The sequence below is a fragment of the Erythrolamprus reginae genome, chromosome 9 (genome assembly GCF_031021105.1).
Source record: "Erythrolamprus reginae isolate rEryReg1 chromosome 9, rEryReg1.hap1, whole genome shotgun sequence".
Classification (NCBI taxonomy): Eukaryota; Metazoa; Chordata; class Lepidosauria; order Squamata; family Dipsadidae; genus Erythrolamprus; species Erythrolamprus reginae.
The window spans coordinates 26061794-26086683 of record NC_091958.1 but is presented as its reverse complement, the minus strand read 5'-3'; the positions used below and the strand labels follow the sequence as shown (position 1 = coordinate 26086683).

The window sequence follows — 24890 nt, the reverse complement described above, 5'->3', positions numbered from 1 at the left end:
ATGAGATTTGAACCGTTGACCTACAGATCTATAGCCAGCTTCAGTGCCCTGTAGTACAGCACTCTACCTACTGCGCCACCACGGCTCTTATGTCGCTATGTGGATCAGGGCTGGGACACTTCTATTTGTACTAGTTTTTTCTCATCATTCCTATCGTCCTTTTCCTCCCACTTAGGACTGTAGGACTGTAACCTGTTGCTTGTATCCTAAGATTTTTTATTAATATTGATTGTTTCTTCATTTCTTATTTGACCCCATGACAATCATTAAGTGTTGTACCACATGACTCTTGGCAAATCTATATTTTCTTTTATGTACATTGAGAGCATCTGCACCAAAGACAAATTCCTTGTGTGTCCAATCACACTCAGCCAATAAAGAATAAAGAATTATATTCTAAAGTTCAGCTAAGCATGTCCCAAAGGGGCTTTTGCAAAAAGCAACTGTATTTCATTGGGTTTGTTTCCCTTTAAAAATGTTTCCACTCTCATCCACGAGGACTTCTTCAGGGAACCCAAAAAGCTTCTTGGATGAGAGGGGAAACATTTTCAAGGGGGGAAAAAAGCACACAGAAGAAAGTCCAGTTACCTCTTGAAAAAGCACCTTTAGGACAACTGTGAGAATCTCTGTAGACATTTCGCTAGGAATGTTTTCCCTTAAAAGGAAGAAGGAAAAAAAGTGACATGTCACAATTTGGTGACCAGCCTTAACCCTGAAATAACCTTACGGGACCGCCTTCTGCCACATAAATCCCTGCGGCCGGTCTGGTCCCACAGAGTTGGCCTTCTCTAGGTCCCGTCAACCAGACAATGTTTGGCGGGGCCTAGGGGAAGAGCCTTCTTTGTGGGGGGCCCGGCCCTCTGGAATCAGCTCTCCACAGAGATTCGTACTGCCCCCCCTTGCCTTTCGCAAGAGCCTTAAGACCCATCTATGTCGCCAGACATGGGGCAGCTAGATTATGCCCCCCCACTCTGACCATTAAATGTTATGTGTGGATGTGATTGAGTTAATTGACTGCTTTTTAATGTAATGGGATTTTAGCATATAGTTTTTAGCTATTAGATTTGTACACATATTGTTTTTGTATTGTACTCTGAGCCGCCCCGAGTCTTCGGAGAAGGGCGGCATACAAGTCTAACAAATAATAATAATAATAATAATAATAATAATAATAATAATAATAATAATAATAACAACAACAACAATAATAACAATAATAATAATAATAATAATAATAATAATAATAATAATAATAGCACTTTTTAACAGAGGCAGCCTATTGCCCTCACAATCCGACTCTGTAAAGAAACAGATGAAACGATCGATCACATACTCAGCTGCTGCAAAAAGATCGCACAGACTGACTACAAGAATAGACACAATGCTGTGGCACAGATGATCCACTGGAACTTGTGCCAGAAATACCATCTACAAGTGGCAAAGAATTGGTGGGATCATAAGCACGAAAAAGTGGTCGAAAATGAGCAAGCAAAACTACTGTGGGACTTCTGACTTCAGACTGACCGAATTCTGAAGCATAACACACCAGACATCCTGATTGTGGAGAAAAAGAAAGTATGGATCATCGACATTGCAATCCCAGGAGACAGCAGAATTGAGGAGAAGCAGCTAGAGAAATTAGTGAAATACGAAGATCTAAAAATCAAGCTAAATCTGGTGTAAGCCAGTGAAAGTGGTCCCAGTGGTCCTTGGCATGCTGGGCGCAGTGCCAAAGGATCTCAGCGGACATTTGAAAACCATTGGAATGGACAAAATCTCCATCTGTCGATTGCAAAAGGCCGCTTTACTGGGATCGGCACACATAATTTACCGCTACATCACGCAGTCTTAGGTGCTTGGGCAGCACCCGACTGGTGAAGAAATACGAAATCCAGCATAGTGATCTCATTTGCTGTGTTATATGTTGTATTGACAACAACAACAACAATAATAACAACAACAACAACAACAATAATAATTTCTGATGGCAACAGAGCCGAATGATAAATGCAACCTTTGCAGAAACGGCTGGCATGCTTGCTTGCGGCCCCTCCCCACGATCGCCAGGCTCTCCCCCGCTTCCCTCCTCACCTCATGATGAAGTCGTGCCCGTTGATGTCGTGGCCATAACCGGAGCCTCGCAGGTTCCCTGAGTTGCCCACCACGGCACAGCGCCGGCAGGAGGGGGATGCCCGGCACCTATATGGATCCTCTCCCGGAACAATCTGGAAGAGCTTCTCCAACACTTCGTGGAGGTTGTGGGACTTGAACTGTGGCTGCAACATCTGGAAGAAACAGGGCCATTTGCGGCAGTTGGAAAGTTGGTCCCTTGGGGGGGGACGGGTGGTGTTTGAGAGAGACGACAAACCGACCGAGATTGGGTATAAACCAAGAGACCTTACAGAAGAGGGATATTTCATAAAAGAATGCAACGCTGAATGCATAATGGGTATATTGATGTCAAGGAAGCCGATATTACTAAGTAATTAACATTGCTAGATGTTTTTCTTACTTTTTATGTTATTCGTATTATTGGTATTATATTGTTTTTTGTTACTTTATTTTTTATTTTTTCCTTTTGTTGTATGTACTTATCTCATTGCTTTTTGTTTTTATGTTTGTTTGTAAAACTTTTGAAACATAGAAACATAGAAGATTGACGGCAGAAAAAGACCTCCTGGTCCACCTAGTCTGCCCTTATAATGTTTCCTATATGGTGGAAGGTCTTAAGCATCAAACTTATCAGAAAAGACTTCATGAACTCAACCTGTATAGTCTGGAGGACAGAAGGGAAAGGGGGGACACGATCGAAACATTTAAATATGTGAAAGGGTTAAATAAGGTTCAGGAGGGAAGTGTTTTTAATAGGAAAGTGAACACAAGAACAAGGGGCTACAATGTGAGGTTAGTTGGGGGAAAGATCAGAAGCAACATGAGAAAATATTATTTGACTGAAAGAGTAGTAGATGCTTGGAACAAACTTCCAGCGGATGTGGTTGGTAAATCCACAGGAACTGAATTTAAACATGCCTGGGATAAACTGATCCATCCTAAGATAAAATACAGGAAATAGTATAAGGGCAGACTAGATGGACCATGAAGTCTTTTTCTGCCATCAGTCTTCTACGTTTCTGGCCGGGAAACAGGAGAGCCCCCTTTCGCCCCCCATCTGCATCCCAGATGCCAGTGGACCCTTCCCCCACCTCCCCTGCCTGAACCAAGACAGTCCCTGAGACAGCAGCCTCTCCCCCGAGCCCCACCGGATTCTTCCTTGCAGGGATGCTCCCCCTCCCCACGTTAAGAGGCAGCCTGCCAGGGACCGGTGGGGTGGTAAGAGGGAGAATGTGAACAAGTGAGAAAGGGGAGATGGTGTGGACTCTGCAGTGAGGCCGGTTCAGCCTAAAAACACCACAAACACATTGGGCGGCATAGAAGATGGATAGATAGATAGATAGATAGATAGATAGATGGATGGATGGATGGATGGATGGATGGATGGATGGATGGATGGATGGATGGATGGATGGATGGATGGATGGATGGACGGACGGACAGACAGACCCCGAAGCTGGGCCTCTGGCTTTTTTCCTCCAACCTGCCCCTTGTATTTACTTGTGGGGAGCTACCATCAACACGATAACACGCAGGCATTTGATTCCTGCCTTCCTCCAATTTTACAGAATTCCTCAAAAATAAGAAGCCTTGCTATTCTAGACGGCAACCCCTGCGGGCCCAAGAAGTTATTTAAACTTATTGAATACTGAGCTTGCCTCCCAAAGTCACAGGGTTGAATTGGATGTTGGTGAAGTTCCTTATTTAGAACATGTGAACATGTTATATGTTGTGAGCTGCCCCGAGTCCTCGGAGAGGGGCGGCAGGGAAATCCAATAAATAAATAAATAAATAAATAAATAATAAGAACCTAAGAAGAGCCCTGCTGAATGGGGGCCAAAGCCCCTCAAGTCCAGCGTTCTGTGTCCCACAGTGGCCCCACCAATTGTCCATGGGGATCTTGAGCAGAAAGAGAAGGCAAGACCCTCCCTTTCCCTGGACCCCCAACAAATGGGACCCAAGGGAATCATGCCTGCCTGAACCAACATAGAGGCGGCACTTGGACGCCTGTTTCAAAGCTAAATCTGTCAAAGCTAAATCTGACAAACGGGTCCTGTAATCGATTGATCTGATCTAACCACAGTAACTGCAACTACGCCCTTCTTCTTGAGTTTGGGTAGATGCCCAGGTATGTAGGTTGCAATTCACAGCCCATGTGGTCCTGAAATGTCTTTTGCCTGGGTTTTTAATGGCACTTTTCTAGTTAATTGTTAATCTACTGTAAAAGAGCATTTGAAGGCAGGGCCTGCCGTGTTATTAATACATAACCCACAAGAAATATTTTTCCTCAGATTTCAGCAATGTTTAAAAACGGCTGCCCCTGGCAACTTAATACGAAAGAAAAATCTTGATTAAAAAAAATTATGGCAAAACCGACCAGGACATTATCATGCGTAACCTGCATACCTGCACTATGCTATGTATGTGCACTATGTAGGTATTAGTTGTTGTACTTGTTTACCTTCATACTATTTCCGTTTCCGTTGTTAGACCGCACGTACGGTGTCATATGCATTAATTTTTAATATAGTTTAAATCTAAATGTATTTTCACCGCTAACGTGGACCTATTTATTTAAAAAGGAAAGTTAGATGAAGCTGACGTTACTGAGCAATCGCCTGATGTTGCATCCGAATCCACAGAGCCGACAGTGCAGAAAATTGATGCTGTCGATTCTCGTCGTAAGATTCGTCAGTACATAACAATTATTTAGCTATGGGATTCACTTGGACAGGAGACCCAGACTGTCCATCACCTCTTTGCATTGTTTGTGGGGAACAGCTTGCTAACAGTGCCATGGGGCCGGCTAAATTGAAACGACACTTAACTACATTACATCTCGATCCAAGTCACCTTGAAGGGACATAAACGGTACCGGTACCCAGTACAGGTTCCGCCAGGATTCTGATGACACCAAAGGGTTCCCCTGGAGAAAAAAGGTTGAAAACACTGGCCTACAGAATTCCTGCTGTCAGGTAGCATTACCTGGGGGACGTGATCACAGAAGGAGCACCGTAACCTGCGGTCCCCACCAGCTCAAGGGGAAAAACGGCTGTGGCGGCTATGGTAGCGTTCTGGCCCTCCCCGTCCATCTTGACCCCACGGGAGCAGCTGCAGAGCACATTTCAGGACCTCTGGAGATTCTTTCTGAACTTCCCTGCCTAAGGCCAAGAGGGAGTGACCACCCCACCCTCCTGCAGCTGTCTACAGGCTGAAGGGAAGACTAGAACTCGGGTCTCTCTATTCCTGGCCCAGTGGCTTTACTCCCTGCACCAAAGGGGCTCTCGATAGGAAGCCCCTCAGGCAAAGCCAACCTGCTCCTGCTCTCGCTCCCCCAGACTCTACTCACTCATCACTTATTCTCTGGTGCCATATTTGGTTGGTTATAAAAGATACGACACCAAATGAGCCCCCGGCTTTCTGGTCCTGAGCCCTCCCCCCTCCTGCTGCTCTTTCCCTTGAATTAATTCTGCTTTTGGGGGGATTTGCCACAAAAGGAGAAAAAAAATAAATCTGCCAAGGCAGATTAACTCCATGATCTCAAGGGAGGGGAAAGGCTTCTCAGCTCGGAGGTCCACTTAATAATAATAATAATAATAATAACAATAACAATAATAATAATAATAATAATAATAATAATAATAATTTATTAGATTTGTATGCCACCGCTCTCCGTGGACTCAGAGCGGCTCACAACAAAATAACACAGTACAGTAATCCCTCGCTACTTCACGGTTCATCTTTTGTGGATTTGCTATTTCATGGGTTTTCAAAGGGCGCTTAAAATCCATTAAATCCATTGAAAATTTTAAATCTATTAAAAATTCATAAAATTCTTCTACAGTACTACTGTACTCTATTAAAGAAACTGGTAGGATATCACATATAGTTCCAGCTGAGAAACATGACAGAATGACTGTTTCATGCAAAGGGTGGGTTTTAAAAGTCCAAATACTCGTTAAATACATTAAAAAATATCTTTCCTCTACTTCACAGAAATTCGTTTTTCACGGGTGGTCTTGGAACGCATCCCTGCGAAAAATGAGGGATCACTGTATAACCAATCGAATATTAAAAAACATTTTAAACCCAGCATTAAAACCATGCAACACAATCATTCCATGCGTAAACTATATATGCCTGGGGGTATCTTAGTTCCCCCATGCCTGGTGACATAGGTGGGTCTTTAGCAATTTACAAAAGGCAAGGAGGGTGGGGGCAGGAATAATGCTCAGAGCCCTGTTATGCAGACAAGGTGTGTGTGTGTTTGTGTGTGTGTGTGAAAGGGCTGAAGGTGAAGTGGGGGAGCAGACAGGCAGGAGAGCATCACACAGCTTAACTACCGGAAAAGGCTTTGGCCACAGAGCAGGTCCAAAGGATTCGGGAATCATTTGCAAGACTGCCCAGCCATGTTCTCGAGGCGATTCTACCCGAGCAGGAGGCCTGGACTTGCCTTCCCTGCAGGAGCTTCAGTCTGGCCAGAGGGCTGCCGGCAGGACTCACCATCCACCACCGCTGGACGTCCAGGGGCAACTCCGCGTTCTCTCGGGTCCACACGGGGGAGATGTTGCCATCGAAGCGGCTGTCGAACCAGGTGGTGTCGCTGGGCTCCATGGCGCACCGGTGGCAGGCGCAGCTCTTCACCAGGAGCCCCTCCTGGCTCAGGCGCTGCATGCCCGCATAACCGGGCACCAACTTCACCCGGTGGAGCCCGTTCAGCCCGCCCAGGTCCAGGGAGGCCATGCTGTGGTGCGAATAGGTCAGGAGCAGCGAGAGGATGAAGACGAGCAGGAAGGCCGTGGAGAGGAACCAGAAGCGCAAGGAGAACTTCATGGCGGCCCGGAGGGGGAGGCCCCCAACGCACAGTGGCAGCCAATGGAAGAGGGGAGGGGGGAACCGGGGCCGGCCAACCGAGTCAGGAGAGCCCCAGGGCAAGCGTAGGCCAGGACAGAGAGGGTCCTCCTGCCCTCAAGCGCCCTGAAATCCTCCAGGAACCAAACCTCTAACCGCGGAAGGAAAACTCGTGGGGCCTTCTTCCCATTTTGGGAAATGTCTCTGTCTGAAGAATTCCTCTTCTTCAGACTGTTGTGACTCCAAGTTGGGGAACAACTGGGGGGCCGCTGCCTCTTCTGCCCAGCTTCAGGAGGCTGGGTCTCGCGCAGAGAGAGGGAGGGCAGCCGCTATCAGAGCCACACGGCCGACCTCCTGGGGTTGAAGAATCTGCCTCCTGGAGGCCCCCAGCTGGGATGTGGAGAGCCACTGCCCCTCTCCATGGGTGCGCCTCGCCTCCGAGGGGGCCCTCTGCTTCCCAGGGCGGACGAGGGGGCAACGCTTCTGCGAGGCTGCCCCACAGCAAGGTCTCCCAGCCAGGCCAGGCCCTTCTCCCTGCACCCTTGGCCTGCGGCGCCCTCCCCTGGACGGCACAGGGAATGCCCAGTCAGTGCAGCAGCATCTTCCCTCGTGTGGCATCTGCCAGACATGGAGCTGCGGTGTGGCCCTTCCTTGTGCTGCTCTCTGCGGCTGCAACTTTTCAGTATACTTCTGGCAAGAGCTCAGCCAAAACCTGAACCTGGGAGGAGATGGGAGAAAAGAGAGAGAGAGAGAGAGAGAGAGAGAGAGAGAGAGAGAGAGAGAGAGAGAGAGAGAGAGAGAGAGAGAGAGAGAGAGAAGTCGCAATTACACAATGAAACAGGCAACAAGTCCAATCAACACTAGCCCAGGGCCCCAAAGGCTGCAAGGGAAGCGTCAACAGCCAATGCGCCTCCCTCCCTCTGGCTTTGGGCCCCCACAGCCCCCTTTTCTTCCCCTCGGGAGCAGACAAGAGGCAGATGCCCACTCATCCGTGGGCCCAACGTAGAAGATGTGCTACCACCGCCATTAACCGATCGGAACGCACCCAGTCTCCTGCCTAAGCCCCCATGCACAGGTTTTCTTAGTGGAAACGTCTCTTGCAGTAGAAAGGCATTTTGGATCCCCAAATATTCAATCCTTCAAAATGAGCATTGACTCACCTGATACGCTCGTTCTCACGGTAGAGAAGTCACCAGTCAGGATGGGTTGTACTCGCTCGTCAGAGGCGTGGTCGAGTCGGCAAACTATAAAAGCACTGGAACCGCCCATAGACCCCAGTTTTTATGAGGAGACTGATACATTGACTCGAAGTGGACAGCACAAAACCCGAGGTTGAGAAACATGGAACTTGAATACCTAACTAAACATAGCCGCCTCGAGTCTTCGGAGAGGGGCGGCATACAAATCTAAATAATAAATAAATAAATAAATAAATAAATAAACTATAACCATCCAACTGCTATGAAAGAAGAGAAGTTGAAGGAAAAGAGAAAAAGAAGTAGGAATATATGATTCACAATAACGAGGGAGGGACCTGACTGGTGACTCCTCTACCATGAGAACGAGCGTATCAGGTCAGTCAACGCTCATTCTCCATGGAGGAGTTGCCAATCAGGAGGGGACATGCCAAAGTTTTTGTCTCGAGAGAGGACCTAGGTAGGGTGTCCCACTACTCTTTGGAGAGCTCTGTGGCCAAAGGCTGCTTCTGTTGAGGCTAATTTGTCAATTCTGTAATGACGGATGAAGGGCGTAGGGGATGTCCATGTAGCCGCCCTGCACAGCTCCTCCAGAGGGCATGGGGCAGCCCATGCTGCTGAGGTGGCCGCACTCCGTGTAGAGTGGGCAGTGATGCCCAGAGGTCTTTGGATGCCCTCAACGTTGTAGGCCTTGGCAATGGCCCCGTGGATCCATCGTCCGATGGAGGTGGGGGAGGCCTTGAGCCCCATCCTATGGGGTGAGAAGTAGACAAATAGGGTCTCGGTATTTCTGAAGAGCTGTGTCTGCTTCAGGTAGATCAGAAGAGCTCTCTTCACGTCAAGAGCATGCCATTTATGCTCCTAAAGGTGTGATGGTCGGGAGCAAAAGGTTGGTAAGATAATGTCTTGACCCCTGTGGAATGATGAATTGACCTTGGGAATAAAAGGGATGGAAGCTGAAGGGTGTTGGTTGTCCTGCCGCTGGTCAGCTGTAACCAGCTCTGGTGGCACTCAGTGCTTCTCTGCTGTGTGAGAGACAGAAGGCAATGGGAATCACGCTGTAACCAGCGGGGATTCCTCGCAGGGCTTAAGGCTTGCTGGGCGAGCAGCAACCGCGGCAGCTCTAGCAGCCGAAGAAGGAAGGCGGTGCTGCGAGGAGATAAGGGCCGGGAAATGGGGGGAGTAGTGGACGGAGCTGCCGAAGCCAATCCCATGCCCCTAGACACCAAAGAAACTAGGAAGGGGTAAATTAAGGCTAGCTCAGTCTAACCTAAAACTCACAGAGAGGTGGAAATCAGCAGTTGGATGGGTTGTGCTGTCCACTTCTTGCTCTGAGGAAGGCGAGTCAGAAAAACTGGGGCCTATGGGCGGTTCCAGTGCTTTTATAGTTTCCTGACTCGACCACACCTCTGACCGGAATGGAGAGGGACCCTTTCCAATTCCCAGGATGCCCCCCCCCCGGAGCAAAGCTGGAGGGCTTGAAGGGGAGGGGGGCTTCACTGCAGCCCTCCAGAATCCGGCTCCTTCGCTCAAGGTCCCCGGGTGCCCATCCTGAAGCGAACCTGGCTGAGGCCACCCTTGGAGGCTTCACCTGCTGCCACAAGGCAGAAGCTGGGACCGGAGGGGGGGGAGAATAGATGGCTGGGGTTTTGTAGTCAAAACAAAAGGTTTCCCTGTGGGGACCAAGGACATCCCAGCAGACGGCTGGGGAGAGGAGGAGTGGAGTAACCAAGCAACAGCACCTCCATTGGGCAATGTGACTGTTGACTTGGGGGAAGGGGGAAACCTTCACTTTTTAATTAGGTGAAAACAGCAGGAACTTTCCCTTCCACCAAGTGTTCTTTGAGGAATCCTCCTTTCAATGGGAGCCTTACTGGGAGCGCTGACTTATGGAGATCCTCAATCACCCAGGTCATGGCTGCCTCCAAGGTGTTTTTTTTCCCAAAAGGCAACTGGATTCTATTTTTTTTTCTCCTTGAGGAAGAACATGTTTTGCTTCTCAGCCAAGAAGCTTCATTAGTTCGGACTGAATGCGGGGGGTGGGGGGGGATTCTTCTTTGGTCTGCCAATGAGATGCACAGCTGCAAGTGCCAGAGTCCTGGGCTCTCCAGGCAGAATATGGGGCCTGTGGGGGCCCTTCCCACCTCCCCCTTTCTGGGAGGGGGTCAAACTCAAGGCCAGCAGCCTGGATTCAACCTGTGGGGTGCTTAGATCCGACCCATCAGGCCGCCCTGGAAACAGCAAAGGACCTGCCCAGAATGCCTCTGCCAGCAAAAAACAAGAGCTCCGGAGGGCCCATGCAGCCTTCCCAAGCCCCATTTTCAGCCAGGATGGCCTCCTGCAGTCCTCTGCCAGCAGAAACGGAGCTTGGGGGGGCTGCATCTCTCTGAGCTCTATACTTATGGGACCACCTTAATCCCAGTGGCCAATTAGGTCCCACAGAGTTGGCTTTCTCCAGGTCCTGTCGTTCAGACAATGTCGTCTGGTGGGACCTAGGGGAAGAGCCTTCTCTGTGGTGGCTCTGGACCTCTGGAATCAATTCCCCCCGGAGATTTGAACTGCCCCCACCTTCCTCAAGAGCTTCAAGACTTATCCATGTCGCCAGGCATTGGATAACTAGTGCATCCCCCTTCTGACCATTGAAAGTTATGTGTGGTTATGATTGTGTAGTATCGATTGTTTTTTAAGGTAATGGGTTTTAGTTACAGTTTTTAATTATTAGATTTGTATCTGTATTGTTCCATTGTTGTTGTGAGCCGCCCCAAGTCTCCGGAGAGGGGCGGCATAGAAGTCTAATAAATTATTATTATTATTATTATTATTATTATTATTATTATTATTATTATTATATATTTTTTTCCACCAGCAGAGGGTTGGAGGAAATGCCCCCACCTCCGTTTTCCCCAGAAGAGGGCTATCAAAACAAACAAACGGAGAAACCAAACCAAAGGAGAAATGTTTCCCCTTTGAGCATTCAAGAAGAGACCGGGAAGGAGAAAAGGAAAGAGGAAAGAGAAAGAAATAAAATGGGAAGAGAGAGAGGGAAGAAAGAGAGGAAGGAAGAAGAAAAACGAAAACAAAGAGGAAAGGAAAAAGAGGGAAACAGGAGGGAGGGAAGAATGGAAGGAAGGAAGGAAGGAAGGAAGGAATGAAGGAAGGAAGGGAGATTATGAGGGGGAGGCTTTAGAGGACGCCCAGTTTTCAAGTCTGTTGAGAGTTTTTTCTTTAGTCTGTCTTCCAACGTACCTAACCCTCATGCTAACCTTATTCCCCCCAGCTTGGTGTCATCTGCAAATTTGATAAATTCCCCTTCTAACTTGTTTAAGTTATGAAGATATTGAAGAGCCCTAGACCAAAGGCAGAGGTAGCCCACTGCATGCTTCCCCCCATGAAGCTGCGGCTCCACTGAGGGCTACCCGAGGAGTTGTGGGAATCTTGTGATCCCATCAGTTACAGGAGAATCTGATGGGATTCCAGGATCTGGAAGGGTAGCTGAAATCTACTCCTTGCAGTTTTTTCTTGGTTAAAAGTTCCTTTCTAACTTTTGGTGGAATGCAGGGCCCAAGGGCCCACGCGGCTTCGTCGGACTCCTCTCTTCACAAAGACTGAATCCAGCCGGCAGATCCCCTCGGGCCCCTCCTCCCTTTGGCAGGAACCGGCCTCACTGAGCCAAGCCCTGAGCCGAAACCTCTGCTTGGCACCCTCGGTCCCCCGGCAGGCGTCTGGGGCGCTGGAACTGACTGTCATCATCCCCTCTTGGCTGGGAGGCCTCTGTTCGCATTTTCCTGATTGTTTGATGGCAGGGAAAAGCTCAGAGCAGGAGCCCCCGCGCCCACCCCGGCTGGCCGGCCTTTGAGCAGAGGTTGCAGGGGCCTCCAAGCAGGTGGGGGGGCCCTTCCTGCCCCCGCACAGCCCCTCCTCAATCCATAGGGGGGTCCGCAGAGCCCCAGGCCTCTTTCAAAGGCTGCCAAGAACAGAAAGGCTCCTGGGACACCCACACACAAGCCCACTCTGAGCCTGTCTCCTTGCTGCTTGCATGGGCCTTCATTTGGGCCGGTGTGGGTGAAAGACTCCACGCCAACCATGGAGGGTCACTGGGCACTGATGACAGTTGAGAAAACTGAGCGAGTGAGCGAGCAGAAAGCCCCTCCTGAAGGCCAGACGATGCGGGAGCATTGCATGTCCAGTGGGTGGGGGGGGGAGGCGGCGCTTCTGGGAACTCCCCTGCATGTCAGACCGGCTGATTTATCCAATTAATGGGGCTGCAGCCTCTCAGCCAGCATCCGTTTAATTAACTGCCTGCAGAAGAAAGGCACAAAAGGGCCTTTTATTCTCGGGCAGCTGTGCGGAAGCCAAGAGCCCAGGCCACGCTCCACCCAGGGAGGGGGCTCTGCCAAGGGCCCACAGGGCAGCCAGCCCACCCTTGGGCGAGCCCTGGCCTGGGGCTGAAGCCACCCTCTTCCCATGTTCTCCAAGATGGGGGTCTTTTCCTCCTCCTCCTCCTCCCTGGTTTGTGGGAGCCCCGTTTCTCCTCTCCCCGAGCTCAGGCCTGCATCCTTCCCAAAGAGAGGGGCTGGCACAGTGCCATGCCAGCAGGTGGGGCAGGTTAGCTGGGCTCTGGACGCTCCCCCTCATCTTTTGGGATGGCAGGGATGGGGCTCTTGCTCCAAGGAGGCAGCTGAAAGGGCAGCATTGCCAAGGGCTTCCCAGGACTGGCTCTCCTATCCTTGCCGGCCTTGCTTGCGCCGGAGGTCATTCTCCAAAGAGGAGGGGGGGTCGAGCAGGAGGGTCGAGCAGGAGGGTCTTCCCCAAGAACCTTGGCGGCTGGTACAGTCCTGCCCCTGCCCTATGGTATCGCAGGAAGAAGGGGAAGCTGTGCCCAGATGCTCCACAGCTGCTGGAGGCCTGAAGGAGCCAGGCTGCTTGTTGAAGGGCAGAGGCCACCTGTGCAGGCTGCTGGAGTTGGCTGGCAGGGCAAGGGGGGATCTGGGGGATCCAAAGCTGGGGAGGGATTTAAGCCGCCTTTAGCACCTGAAGGGAAAGCGGAGTACAAATGCAAGAACTATATAGGGCAGGATGTAAAATGCCAGTTCGGTTTCTGACAAAAGTTGGGATGCACATTTTCAGTGGTTGGCGTTTTGGAGCTCGGAAGCCCCCATAGCCAACAGACCAATCAGGACAAGAGGTCCTTGGTCATCCAAGCCAGCAGGAACAGGTGTTGGACAAAGAGGAGGAAAAATGTCTCACTGGAAGGAGCATTGAGTGTGCAACCAATTCCCTTCAGCAGGCAGTTGGGCAGCAGTCTGCAAAGGGCCCAATCCACCACTCCTCTGCCTCCGTGGCAGCCAGCCAGCAAAAAGGTCAATGATAGGCTGGTGGTGCCACTCTGGCCTTGTCCCGCCTGGGGACTCTGTTCACATTTGACGCCTGGAGGGCATCCACTGTCCCCTCCAAGAAGTAACTTTAGGCATATGTAAGTAGTAAGACCCTCTAACAGTTTTTTATATGATTGCTATCTTTATTAAAACACATTGCGGACCCTATTTCCAAAAAGAGTCAGGAAGGGAAAGGAATAATAATAATAATAATAATAATAATAATGATGATGATGATGATGATGATGATGTATTTGTATGCCGCCCCTCTCTGAAACCTCGGGGCGGCTCACAACAATAATAAATAATGTACAAATCCAATATTTAAAAACACAATTTAAAAACCCTTATAATAAAATAATCACACAATCCAATCAAACCATACATAACCAAATATGGGGTGGCGCAGCGGGTAGAGTGCTGTACTGCAGGCCACTGAAGCTGACTGTAGATCTGAAGGTCAGCGGTTCAAATCTCATCACCGGCTCAATGTTGACTCAGCCTTCCATCCTTCCGAGGTGGGTAAAATGAGGACCCGGATTGGTGGGGCAATAGCCTTGCTCTGTTAAAAAGTGCTATTGCTAACATGTTGTAAGCCACCCTGAGTCTAAGGAGAAGGGTGGCATAAAAATCAAATAAATAACTAGGGAGATGCCTGGTGGCACAAGTGAGTTTTCAACAACTTACGAAAAGCAAGGAGGGTGGGGGCAGTTCTGATCTCGGGGGGAGTTGGTTCCAGAGGGCTGGGGCCGCCACAGAGAAGGCTCTTCCCCTGGGCCCCGCCAGACAACATTACTTAGTTAACGGGACCTGGAGAAGGCCAACACTGTGGGACCTAATCGGCTGCTGGGATTCGTGCGGCAGAAGATGGTCCCAGAGGTATTCTGGTCTGATGCTGTGTAGGGCTTTATAGGTCATTACCAACACTTTGAATTGTGACCAGAAACTGATCGGCATCCAGTGCAGAACAAAGATGTTGTGTCCCTTGCAGGGAAGGCTAACCAATGCCACGACTCCATGCTACCCAAGTAACAGGGGTAGTGGAGTCTTCATCTATTTGGGTCAGACTCACTTCCAGGCCCCTTTAATCTCGCATAATGGGAGACCCCAATGCACTCCTCTTGACCATTTTAGGTCTCGAGCCATGACAGAACTTGTTGTGAGTGATCCTTGTCCTCCTCAGGCCATGCCTGGTTCTGAGGACGCTGAGCCTGGTCCCTCAGGATATCCTGGGTTAGGGAGCTGTCAGAGGCAATGGAAGCCGAGATTGAGGCAGACTGTGATTTGGGAGTGCCAGAGGGAAGTTGGTCTCTGTCAGATAGTGAAGGGGCCTTATCAGGAGATGAGTGGATCGCTCCACGCTATGGCCAAAAGACGAGAAGAAATCCAAGGCAAAAAGTATTAATCCACAGTCGTGGCTCTGTGGATTGTGTGGTGTCACTTCCAGGATGCAGTGGAAAGGGGAGGTGTGGGCTGACAATGTTGATCAAAGAATGGCTGAGATTTTGTGGCATTCCTGAACAAAGGTGTAAAAAAGCTGAGCTGTGCCTTTCCGAATGAGTCTTTATGAGGAAGTGTGGTCAGGTAATTGTAAGCTTTGATTTATAGCTTTATAACCTAAGAACTGGGCGAGGAATGGAATGTTGACATGCTTCCCAGAGTGTTTGAGTTTTCAAGCCTATATCAAGCATATATTAAGCGTGTAAAAACAAATGAAGAGATTCAGGAAGCGGGTTTTGGGAGTCTTGGAAAAGTACCAGAGTCCATGCATAGAACAGAAGCTAGAAATTTGAAGGTCTCTACTGTTGATACTGTATTGTCTACCACCTCTTACAATACTAAACAACACAGTATCAACAGTAGAGACCATCAAATTTCTAGGTTCTATCATATCTGAAGACCTAAAATGTTCACCTAACATCAAAAATGTCATCAAAAAAGCACAACAAAGAACGTTCTTTCTGCGCCAACTCAGAAAGCTCAAACTGCCCAAGGAGCTGCTGATCCAGTCCTAGAGAGAGATCACTGAGTCTGTCATCTGCACCTCTATCACTGTCTGGTTTGGTTCTGCAACCCAACAAGACCGACACGGACTTCAGAGGAGGAATCAGAACTGCAGAAAAAACAATGGCTGCCAATCTGCCTTCCATTGAGGACCTGTATACTGCACGAGTCAAAAAGAGGGCGGGGAAAATATTGACCCCTCGCATCCTGGACACAAACTGTTTCAACTCCTACCCTGAAAACGTCACTACAGAGCACTGCACACCAAGACAACTAGACACAAGGAGTTTTTCCCCCAAATGCCATCATCCTGCATCTCCCCTCACTCCTCCCACTTATGATTTTATGACTGTAATGTTGCTTGTATCCTTACTATTTATATTAATAATTTCCTAATCTTATTTATGACAGGGGTGGGCAAAGTTGGCTCTTATATGACATGTGGACTTCAACTCCCAGAATTCCTGAAGTAGCATGATTGGCTCAGGAATTCTGGAAGTTGAAGTCCACGTGTCATGGAAGAGCCAACCTTGCCTACCCCTGCTCTATGACAATCATTAAGTGTTGTACCTCATGATTCTTGACAAATGTATCTTTTATGTACCCTGAGAGCATCTGCACCAAAGATTTGAAAACGGGAGTGTTCCAAAATCAGCCGTAGGAAGAGTGGCAGCTTTGGATGGCAAAGAGAAAAGATTGTGCACAATTCAAAGGAGAATTAAGAAATTCTCAGTTCTGCCGTACAAAATAATGGAGACAACCACGCAGGCCCAGCTCCATCTTTGCTGGTTGCCCCAGGCAACAGAGAATTCCACCCAGGCTGTCGGGAAGGGGGAAATTATGGGGTTTGCCCTCCCCTGCTCTGCTCTCCTCCAGGGCCTCCGGATGGGGAGGGAGCTCAGGGGGGCCTGGCTGAGTCCCCTCAGGGCCAGAAGGAAGAAGAAGGTCCTCCTCATCCTCCAGACCCCCCCCCCCCCAGGGCCCATCCCCCCCTCTGGGCACTCCAGGTTGGCTGTACAGGAACAGAAGATGACCTTCTCCACCGGGATAGGAATGAAAATCTCAGTAGGGCAGGAAAGCACAAAACGGAACTCGGGTACAAAAAGATTTGCAGAACAGAAATCAGTTTAAAAATTAAGAACGGGTGAGGCGTTACAGGCTCAGACTCAATCCAGACAAGACGGAGTGGCTGTGGGTGCTGCCTCCCATGGACACATCCATCTGTCTGTCCATCGCCCTGGGGGGGGGGGAACTATTGACCCCCTCAGAGAGGGTTTGCAACTTGGGCGTCCTCCTCGATCCACAGCTAACTTTAGAACACCATCTTTCAGCTGTGGGGAGGGGGGCATTTGCCTGCGTCCGCCTGGTGCACCAGTTGCGGCACAATTTGGACAGGGAGTCTTTGCTCATGGTCACTCATGCCCTTATCACCTCGATATTTGACTACTGCAATGCTCTCTACATGGGGCTACTTTTGAAGCGTTCGGAAACTTCAACTCGCCCAAAATGCAGCCACGCAAGCAGTCTTGGGCCTTCCAAGAAATGCCCACATCTCACCATCACTCTGCGGACTGCATTGGCTACCAATCTGTTTCCGGACACAACTCAAAGTGTTGGTTATGACCTATAGAGCCCTACATGGTATAGGACCAGACTATCTCTGAGACCCTTCTGCCGCATGAATCCCAGCGACCGGTGAGGTCCCACAGAGTGTGTCTCCTTAGGGTCCCGTCGACCAAACAATGTCGACTGGGGGGATCTAGGGGAAGAGCCTTCTCTGTGGGAGCCCCGATCCTCTGGAATCAGCTCCCCCGGGAGATTCGCATTGCCCTCCACTCTCCTTGCCTTCCAAAAGAGTTTAAAAACTCATCTTTGCCGCCAGGCTTGGGGCTTTTAGATTTCCCCCTGACCAATGAATGTCTTAAGTATGATTGTTGAATGATTGGTTTGATAGGTTTTCTTTTTAATTGAATTTAATGGTTGTTTTTTTTAATTGTTATTCATTGGATTCATATTATTGTTCTGTTTTTGTACATGCTGTGAGCTGCCCCGATTCCTCGGAGAGGGGCGGCACACAAATTCAAATAAATAAATAAATAAATAATTTTGTCACTGATTATTTATTTTAACTTGCGTTCACCTCTTAAAATTGTTAAAAATAAGGAGGAGGATGGAAGCTTCAGCCCTCCTCCCACACACCCCCTTCCCTTGAGCAATCCACATGGGGGAGGGTCAGAAGGGGGGTGGCTGCTGTGGATCCAAAGAAGAGCCTCTCTGAACCAGCAGAACCTGCCGCAAAGGTGAAAAACAGTCCAGGGTTTCAGGGTGCAGCCCCCGCCCTTTTGGACCTGAAGCCTGAGGCTGGACTCACATCTGTCAGGCAGGGGATACGTGTGGTCAGCTCTCCCTGCCACAGACACCCACGCTGTGAACCAAGGCTAATTGCAAAGGTAAAACCCCAAACCACACATGCATAGCTTTGTCCTGTAAACCTGGTTAATAAGATTTAATGCAGTCTGTTTGGTTTGGGTTAGCCTAGGGGTAGGCAAAGTTGGCTCTTCTATGACATCTGGACTTCAACTCCCAGAATTCCTCAGCTAGCTAATTGGCTCAGTAATTCTGGGAGTTGAAGTCCACAAGTCATAGAAGACCCAACTTGGCCTATCCCTGGGTTAGCCAATAGGATGTGCGGACCATACCTTATGGTCTAGTGCAGTGATGGCGAACCTATGGCACGGGTGCCACAGGTGGCATGCAGAGCCATATCTGCTGGCACGCGAGCCTTTGCCCTAGCTCAGCTCCAATGAGTGTGTGTGTGCCGGCCAGATGATTTTTGGCTCACATAGATCTCTGGGAGGGCGTTTTTGGCTTCCAGAGAGCCTCCAGGTAGGTGGGGGAGGGCATTTTTACCCTCCCTCAGCTCCAGGGAAGCCTTTGGAGTCTGGCGAGAACAAAACAAAAACCTACTGGGCCCACCAGAAGTTGGAAAACAGGCTGTTTCTGGTCTCCAGAGGGGGGTGGGGGTGGAAGCTGTTTTTGCCCTCCCCAGGCATTGAATTATGGGTGCGGGCACTCATGCATCACTGGTCTAGTGTGTTGCATGAAAAGGTTATGGTGGCTTATTCAAATGACCAAACTTAGGGCTTCCTGTAATGTGTGAATGAAGCTCTTTGGGGAAAGGGGGAGTCTGTTGGTCGGAGGTTCCCCCTTGGTAAAGCTGCACGTTCTTCGGCTGAGGAGGGGGGCACTGCTCCCCAGGATCCCTTGCGCTTCCTTCATGCTGACCCTGCTGTGATCCCAGAGATCCAAACACTGGAATTTATGCAGATGTTTCCAATTAATCCCAAACCTTCTTCTGGGCAGAGTCCCCTCCCCCGCACGAAGGGTCAGTGGGCTTCTTGGTTCTTCTCCTGAGGAGGTGTCAGTATTGAGGAGAGGGGGGCTTTTCCCCAACAAACCTTCCACCCAACACAGACTCACATAGAAACATAGAAGATTGACGGCAGATAAAGACCTCCTGGTCCATCTAGTCTGCCCTTATACTATTTCCTGTATTTTTATCTTAGGATGGATATACAGTGTTCCCTCAATTTTTGCGGGTTCGAACTTCGCGAAAAGTCTATACCACGGTTTTTCAAAAATATAAATTAAAAAATACTTTGCGGGTTTTTCCCTATACCATGGATTTTCCCGCCGGATGACGTCATATGTCATCGCCAAACCTTTGTCCGCCTTTAATAAATATTTTTTTAATAAACTTTAATAAATAAACATGGTGAATAATAATCTAAATAGTTGCTAGGGGAATGGGAAATTGCAATTTAGGGGTTTAAAGTGTTAAGGGAAGGCTTGTGATACTGTTCATAGCCAAAAATAGTGTATTTACTTCCACACCTCTACTTCGCGGAAATTCGACTTTCCCAGGCAGTCTCGGAATGCATCCCCCGCGAAAATCGAGAGAACACTGTATGTTTATCCCAGGCATGTTTCAATTCAGTTACTGTGGATTTATCGACCACGTCTGCTGGAAGTTTGTTCCAAGCATCTACTACTTTCAGTATAATATTTTCTCACGTTACTTCGAATCTTTCCCCCAACTAACCTCAGATTGTGCCCCCTTGTAATTGTGTTCACTTTCCTATTAAAAACACTTCCCCTGTAAACTTTAATTATTTAACATATTTAAATGTTTCAATCACGTCCCCCCTTTCCCTTCTGTCCTCCAGACCAGAGGTCCCCAACCGCCGGTCCGCGGACCGGGACCGGGCCGTTGGGGTTTTCCAGCCGGTCCGCGGCGCCGCTGCCCTCCCGGCAGAGGACATTACGCAGGACAGGGTGGGGCGTCGGGCAGGGAGAATTAGGAGGCTCCTTTGGCGGCTGGGGGCTGCCTGGCTTTGTGATTTTGGCTGGGGGGGGAGTTAGGAAGGTCCTACTTCTCCCCCCCCAGCCAAAAACTCAAAGCCATCTGCTGGATACGGGGGATGAGTGGGACGAGCGGCGCAGAAGCCTCTTGCAATAGCTGCCACAGCCACCGGCTTCGGCGCCGCTCGTTCCGCTCATCGCCCATATCCAGCAGATAGGCTTTGAGTTTTTGGCTGGGGGGGGAGAAGTAGGACCTTCCTAAGTCCCCCCCCAGCCAAAAACTCAAAGCCTATCTGCTGGATACGGGCGCTGAGCGGGAAAGAGCGGCGCGGAAGCCGGTGGCTGTGGCAGCTGCTGCAAGAGGCTTCCGCGCCGCTCTGTCCCACTCATCGCCCGTATCCAGCAGATAGGCTTTGAGTTTTGGCTGGGGAGGGAGAAGTAAGACCTTCCTAAGTCCCCCCCCCAGCCAAAAACTCAAAGCCTATCTGCTGGATACGGGCGATGAGTGGGACAGAGCGGCGCGGAAGCCTCTTGGAGGGAGAGAGAGAAAGAGAGAGGGAGAGAGGGGGGAGAGAGAGAGAAAGAGAGGGAGGGAGAGGGAGAAAGAGAGAGGGAGAGAGGGGGGGAGAAAGAGAGAGAAAGAGATAGCAAGAGAGGGAGAGAGAGAAAGAGAGAGGGAGAGAGGGGGGAGAGAAAGAGATAGCAAGAGAGGGAGAGAGAAAGAGAGAGGGAGAGAGGGGGGAGAGAGAGAGAAAGAGAGGGAGAGGGAGAAAGAAAGAGAGATGGAGAGAGGGGGAAGAGAGAGAGAAAGAGGGAGAGGGAGAAAGAGAGAGGGAGAGAGGGGGGAGAAAGAGAGCGAGAGAGAGAGAAAGAGAGAGGGAGAGAGAGAAAGAGAGAGGGGAGAGGAGAGGGGGGAGAGAAAGAGATAGCAAGAGAGGGAGAGAGGGGGGAGAGAGAGAGAAAGAGAGGGAGAGGGAGAAAGAGAGATGGAGAGAGGGGGGGAGAGAGAGAAAGAGAGGGAGAGGGAGAAAGAGAGAGGGAGAGAGGGGGAGAAAGAGAGAGAGGGAGAGAGAGAAAGAGAGAGGGAGAGGGGGGAGAGATAGCAAGAGAGGGAGAGCGGGAAAGAGGGGGGAGAGAGGGGGGAGAGAAAGAGAGAGGGAGAGAGAGAGAGGAGATAAAGGAAGAGGAGAGATAGAAAGGAAGAGAGAGAAAGAAAGAGGGATAGAAAGAGAGTGAGAGATGCTCAGTGAGCCTTTCTTTGAAGTTGCCTTTCTTTCTTTCTCTCTTTCTTTTGCTCTCTTGCTCTCTTGCTCTTTCATTCTTTTTTCTCTCTCTTGCTTTCTTTCTTTCTCTTGCTTTCTTTCTTTCTCTTGCTTTCTCTCCTTCCTTCCCTCCTTCCATTTCTTTCATTCCCCCTCTCTATTTTTATTTCTCTTTCATTCTCTTTCTTTCTTGCTTTCTTTCTTGCTCTTTTTCTTTCTCTTTTACCTTCCCTTCCTCTATTTCTTCTTTTCTTTCTCCTACCTACCTTCTTCCCTCCCTCCCTCCCTCCCTTCAGTCTTTCCTCTCTTACTCTCCCCTTTCATAAGTTTCCTTGCTTCCTTCCTCTGTTCCTGTCCCCCTTTCTTTCTTTCTTTCCTTCCTTTCCTTCCTCCATTTCTTGCTTTCCTTTTCCTTCCTCCCTTCTTTCCTCCCTCATTCCCTTCTTTCACTCCTTCCTCTCTTACTCTCCCCCTTTCACCCCTCCCCAAAGAAGGTAAATTTCATACATAATTGGTATGTCGCAAAAAGTTAAAAGGTAGGCTTAAATGGCGAGGGGCCCCCCAGGACACTTAGGCTGTATGGGGCCCCAAAATTCCTGATGGCGGCCCTGGCTCCACCCCTCCATAACCCCACCCATATGACCAAAGCCCCCCCCCCCCCACCGGGCCATGGAAAACTGGTCTAGCTTAAAGCCGGTCCCTGGTGCAAAAAAGGTTGGGGACCTCTGCTCCAGACTATACAGATTGAGTTAATGTTATACCTCTAGCTATGCAACCAAGCATTCTATTTGCTTTTCTCTACCGCCTAACTGCACTGTTCACCCATTTTGAGACTGTCAGAAATCACTACAGTGATCCTCTATTATCGCGAGGGTTCCGTTCCAAGACCCCTCGCGATAATCGATTTTTCGCGATGTAGGGTTGCGGAAGTAAAAACACCATCTGCGCATGCGCACCCTTTTTTTCTATGGCCGCGCATGCGTAGATGGTGGAGTTTGCGTTCCCCGCCGCCCACGCAAAGGGGAAACCCGATTCGGCTCCTCGCTGCTGCTGCGCTACCGAGCAGATCAGCTGCTGGGCGGCCGAAGGAACCTTCCCTGGGTCTTCCCGGCCGCCCACGCAAAGGGGAAACCCCGGCTCCTCGCTGATGCCCCCGCTCGCCCGCCCGCCAGCAAGAGGGGGAGAGATAGAGAAAGAGAGAGAAGGAAAGAAAGAGATGAGGGAGGAAGAGAGTGTGAGAGAGGAAGAAGCAAGATAGAGAAAGAAAGAGAGAAAGAAAGATGAGAAAGGAAGGAAGAGAGTGACGTCATCGGTGGAAAAATCGTGATATAGCGTTTTGCAAAGATCGAGATCGCGAAACTCGAGGGATCACTGTATCTCTAAATTCTTCTCTTCTGAAGTTTTTGCTAGCACAGAACTGCCAATACTATACTCAGATTGAGGGTTCCTTTTGCCCAAGTGCATTATTTTACATTTGGAAACATTAAACTGCAGTTCAAGTTCATGCTCTAGCAATGGCTGGACTCAAACAAGAGGCTAAGCTGTGCCTGAGAAGAGTTGCCAATCACGCAGGGGTGTCACTCTTGGATTCCAGAGCCATCCTGCAACTGTCTCTCTCCCTCAGGCTGTTCCCTTGTTTCAGAGAAAGAAACTTCACATGAGAACACGGAACCATAAGCCAAAGTTCAAGTCAAGAGATTAAAAAAAAGAAAGAGAAAATTCCCCTCAGACTTAGCACTGGTCATTCCTTAAGCCACATCCCCTCCCCCCACAGCATTTACCTTTCTGGGAAAATGTTCCCAATTTTGCAATGCGGATAATAAAACACGGGCCCCTGAAGCAGTTTGATTAATTAACAATAACCCTCCTTTCCATGCCACAGATCACAGTCCTCGGATATAAACCCAAGTAAAAAATAAAATTAACTACCATTTTAAAATTTATTTTCCCCCTTCTTCCATCTTCATCACTGGATACAAATTCATCTCTTAGTTTTTCTGTATTTTTAATGAATCGTTTGTTATATTTTCCGTATCAAGGACAAATTCTGTAACCTTAGACACCTTCATTTTCAGATCTGCCCTCTGCTTAATGTCTTTTATGGCATCCAAGTCGCATTTTGAAGCGTTTCCCGCCCCCTGAAAGCCTCAGCCTGGCCTGCTCCCCTCGGCCCAGAGGTTGACTTGGCGGTTTCGTGGAAGCTTTGGCTCAGAATTCCACCGAATGCTTTTCCCTCATAACTTCCTCTTTGTCCAATGACACAGTTGCAGCATCCTCCCAGTGACACAGCCGCAGCCTTCCCGCCCAGGCCAAGTCGGGCATCCCGCTACTCCCTCAGCTAGCCCCGCGCGCGCACACGCACCACACGCAGAGCCTTTCCTGCAGCTGCCCCATCCCCCCTCTGTCCCTCACAGCCGCCTTTGCGCCCTTTTCCTTCATGGGGGGGGGAGGGGACAGCCCCGCTTCCAGTCCTCTGGTGGGGCCCAGAATGGCCATGACGCCCCTCCCTCCCATCCGGCAACACTATGGCCCACCGGCCGCCTCTTCTCCCGGCTCCCCCTTCAGCTCGGGCGGCCCCGGCACAAGCGGGCACAAGCGCGCCAGCGAGGCGGCCGGCCCAGGCGCGCGGGGGCTGCGGCTCCGTCCGCTCGGCCGGGATCCCGGCGGGGGCAGCCCTCGCGAGCGGCGACGCCCGGCCTCGATCTCCGCCCGTTGCCGGAGCGCTTTCCCGCAGCAGCGGCCGCCAGCCTCCCCGGCGCCGACTGCAGTTGCGGGGCGCGAGCCTGGCGGGGAGCCGAGGAGGCAGGCGGCGCGCTCCGTCTCCCAGCATCTCTCCCGCCACCGCGGCACGCGGCGCACCCCCCCCCCACCCGCCCCGCTTACCGGGGAGCCGTCGCCACCGCCGCGCAGCCGAGGGAGAGGGCGGCGAGGAGCTGCCGTCCGCCGGGGCAGGGCGCGGCGCGAGCCCGGATGGAGGCGGGGGCGCCGGGCGGGGGTCTTCCGCTTCCTGCCTGCATCGGGGGTCAACGGGCGGGAGCCGGGTTGGTCTACCTCCGCAGCCGCCCAGGCCAGCCGAGGGAAGAGGCTCCGGTCTCCCCGATCCCCCGCCCGTCCAAGCGGCGCGGCCAGGGAAGCGCGACCCCGCGGCGGGCGCTCGCCGTCTGGAGTCCCCCCCCCCCCCCTTGCAGCCGGACGGAACTGGCGCGAGTCCCGAGAGCGCCGCTGCCTCAGACGCCGGCCCGGCAAGGCGGCTGCCGGGCTGCCCAGACGAGTGGTCCGCGGGCCGGGCGAGCCTAGCCGGGGCCGCCTCCCCCTCGGCGAGCTTTCCTGCTGGGACGGAGCAGCTCTTCGGCCAGATGCGCCGCGCGGCCGCTGCGGAGAGAGGGGGGCCGGGCGGGGCCCCCTCTGCAGTGGGGGAAGGCGCCGAAAGGGGGCGGGCGCGGCCCCGTTGAATCCCGCGGCGGCTTCCCGAGGCTGCCGGTGCTGGAGGCGGCCAGGGGGCTCCCCCGGAGCCTTCTTCGGGCCCCTCCCGCCCTCGGAGTAGCCCAGCTCCCACTTGGCGCACGAGCCCCGAGGGCCCTTCAACCAGCTGGGGCCAGAACCCGCCGGCCGGTCGGATGAGCGTTGCAGCCCGGCGGCGCCCTGTCCGGGGTCCCTCTCGGGCAAGCTGGGTGGAGCAACCCTGGGCTCGACGGGGTGCACCGCCCCTTCCCCCAACGGCGCCCAAG

At 50.9% G+C, this 24890-nt stretch overlaps 1 protein-coding gene across 1 annotated transcript in view; it reads right to left on the bottom strand.

The window, feature by feature from the left end:
- The window catches only part of ST3GAL2 (ST3 beta-galactoside alpha-2,3-sialyltransferase 2), a 32407-nt gene extending 8108 nt beyond the window's left edge, over positions 1-24299 (bottom strand). Inside the window, exons 1-3 of the mRNA XM_070760579.1 lie at positions 24046-24299; positions 6616-7681; positions 2092-2285 (exon numbers count right to left, since the gene is read on the bottom strand). Coding sequence (XP_070616680.1) covers positions 2092-2285; positions 6616-6945 — 524 coding nt within the window. The 5' untranslated portion in view covers positions 6946-7681; positions 24046-24299. The remainder of the gene's footprint in view (positions 1-2091; positions 2286-6615; positions 7682-24045) is intronic.
- Positions 24300-24890: the final 591 nt, after the last annotated feature.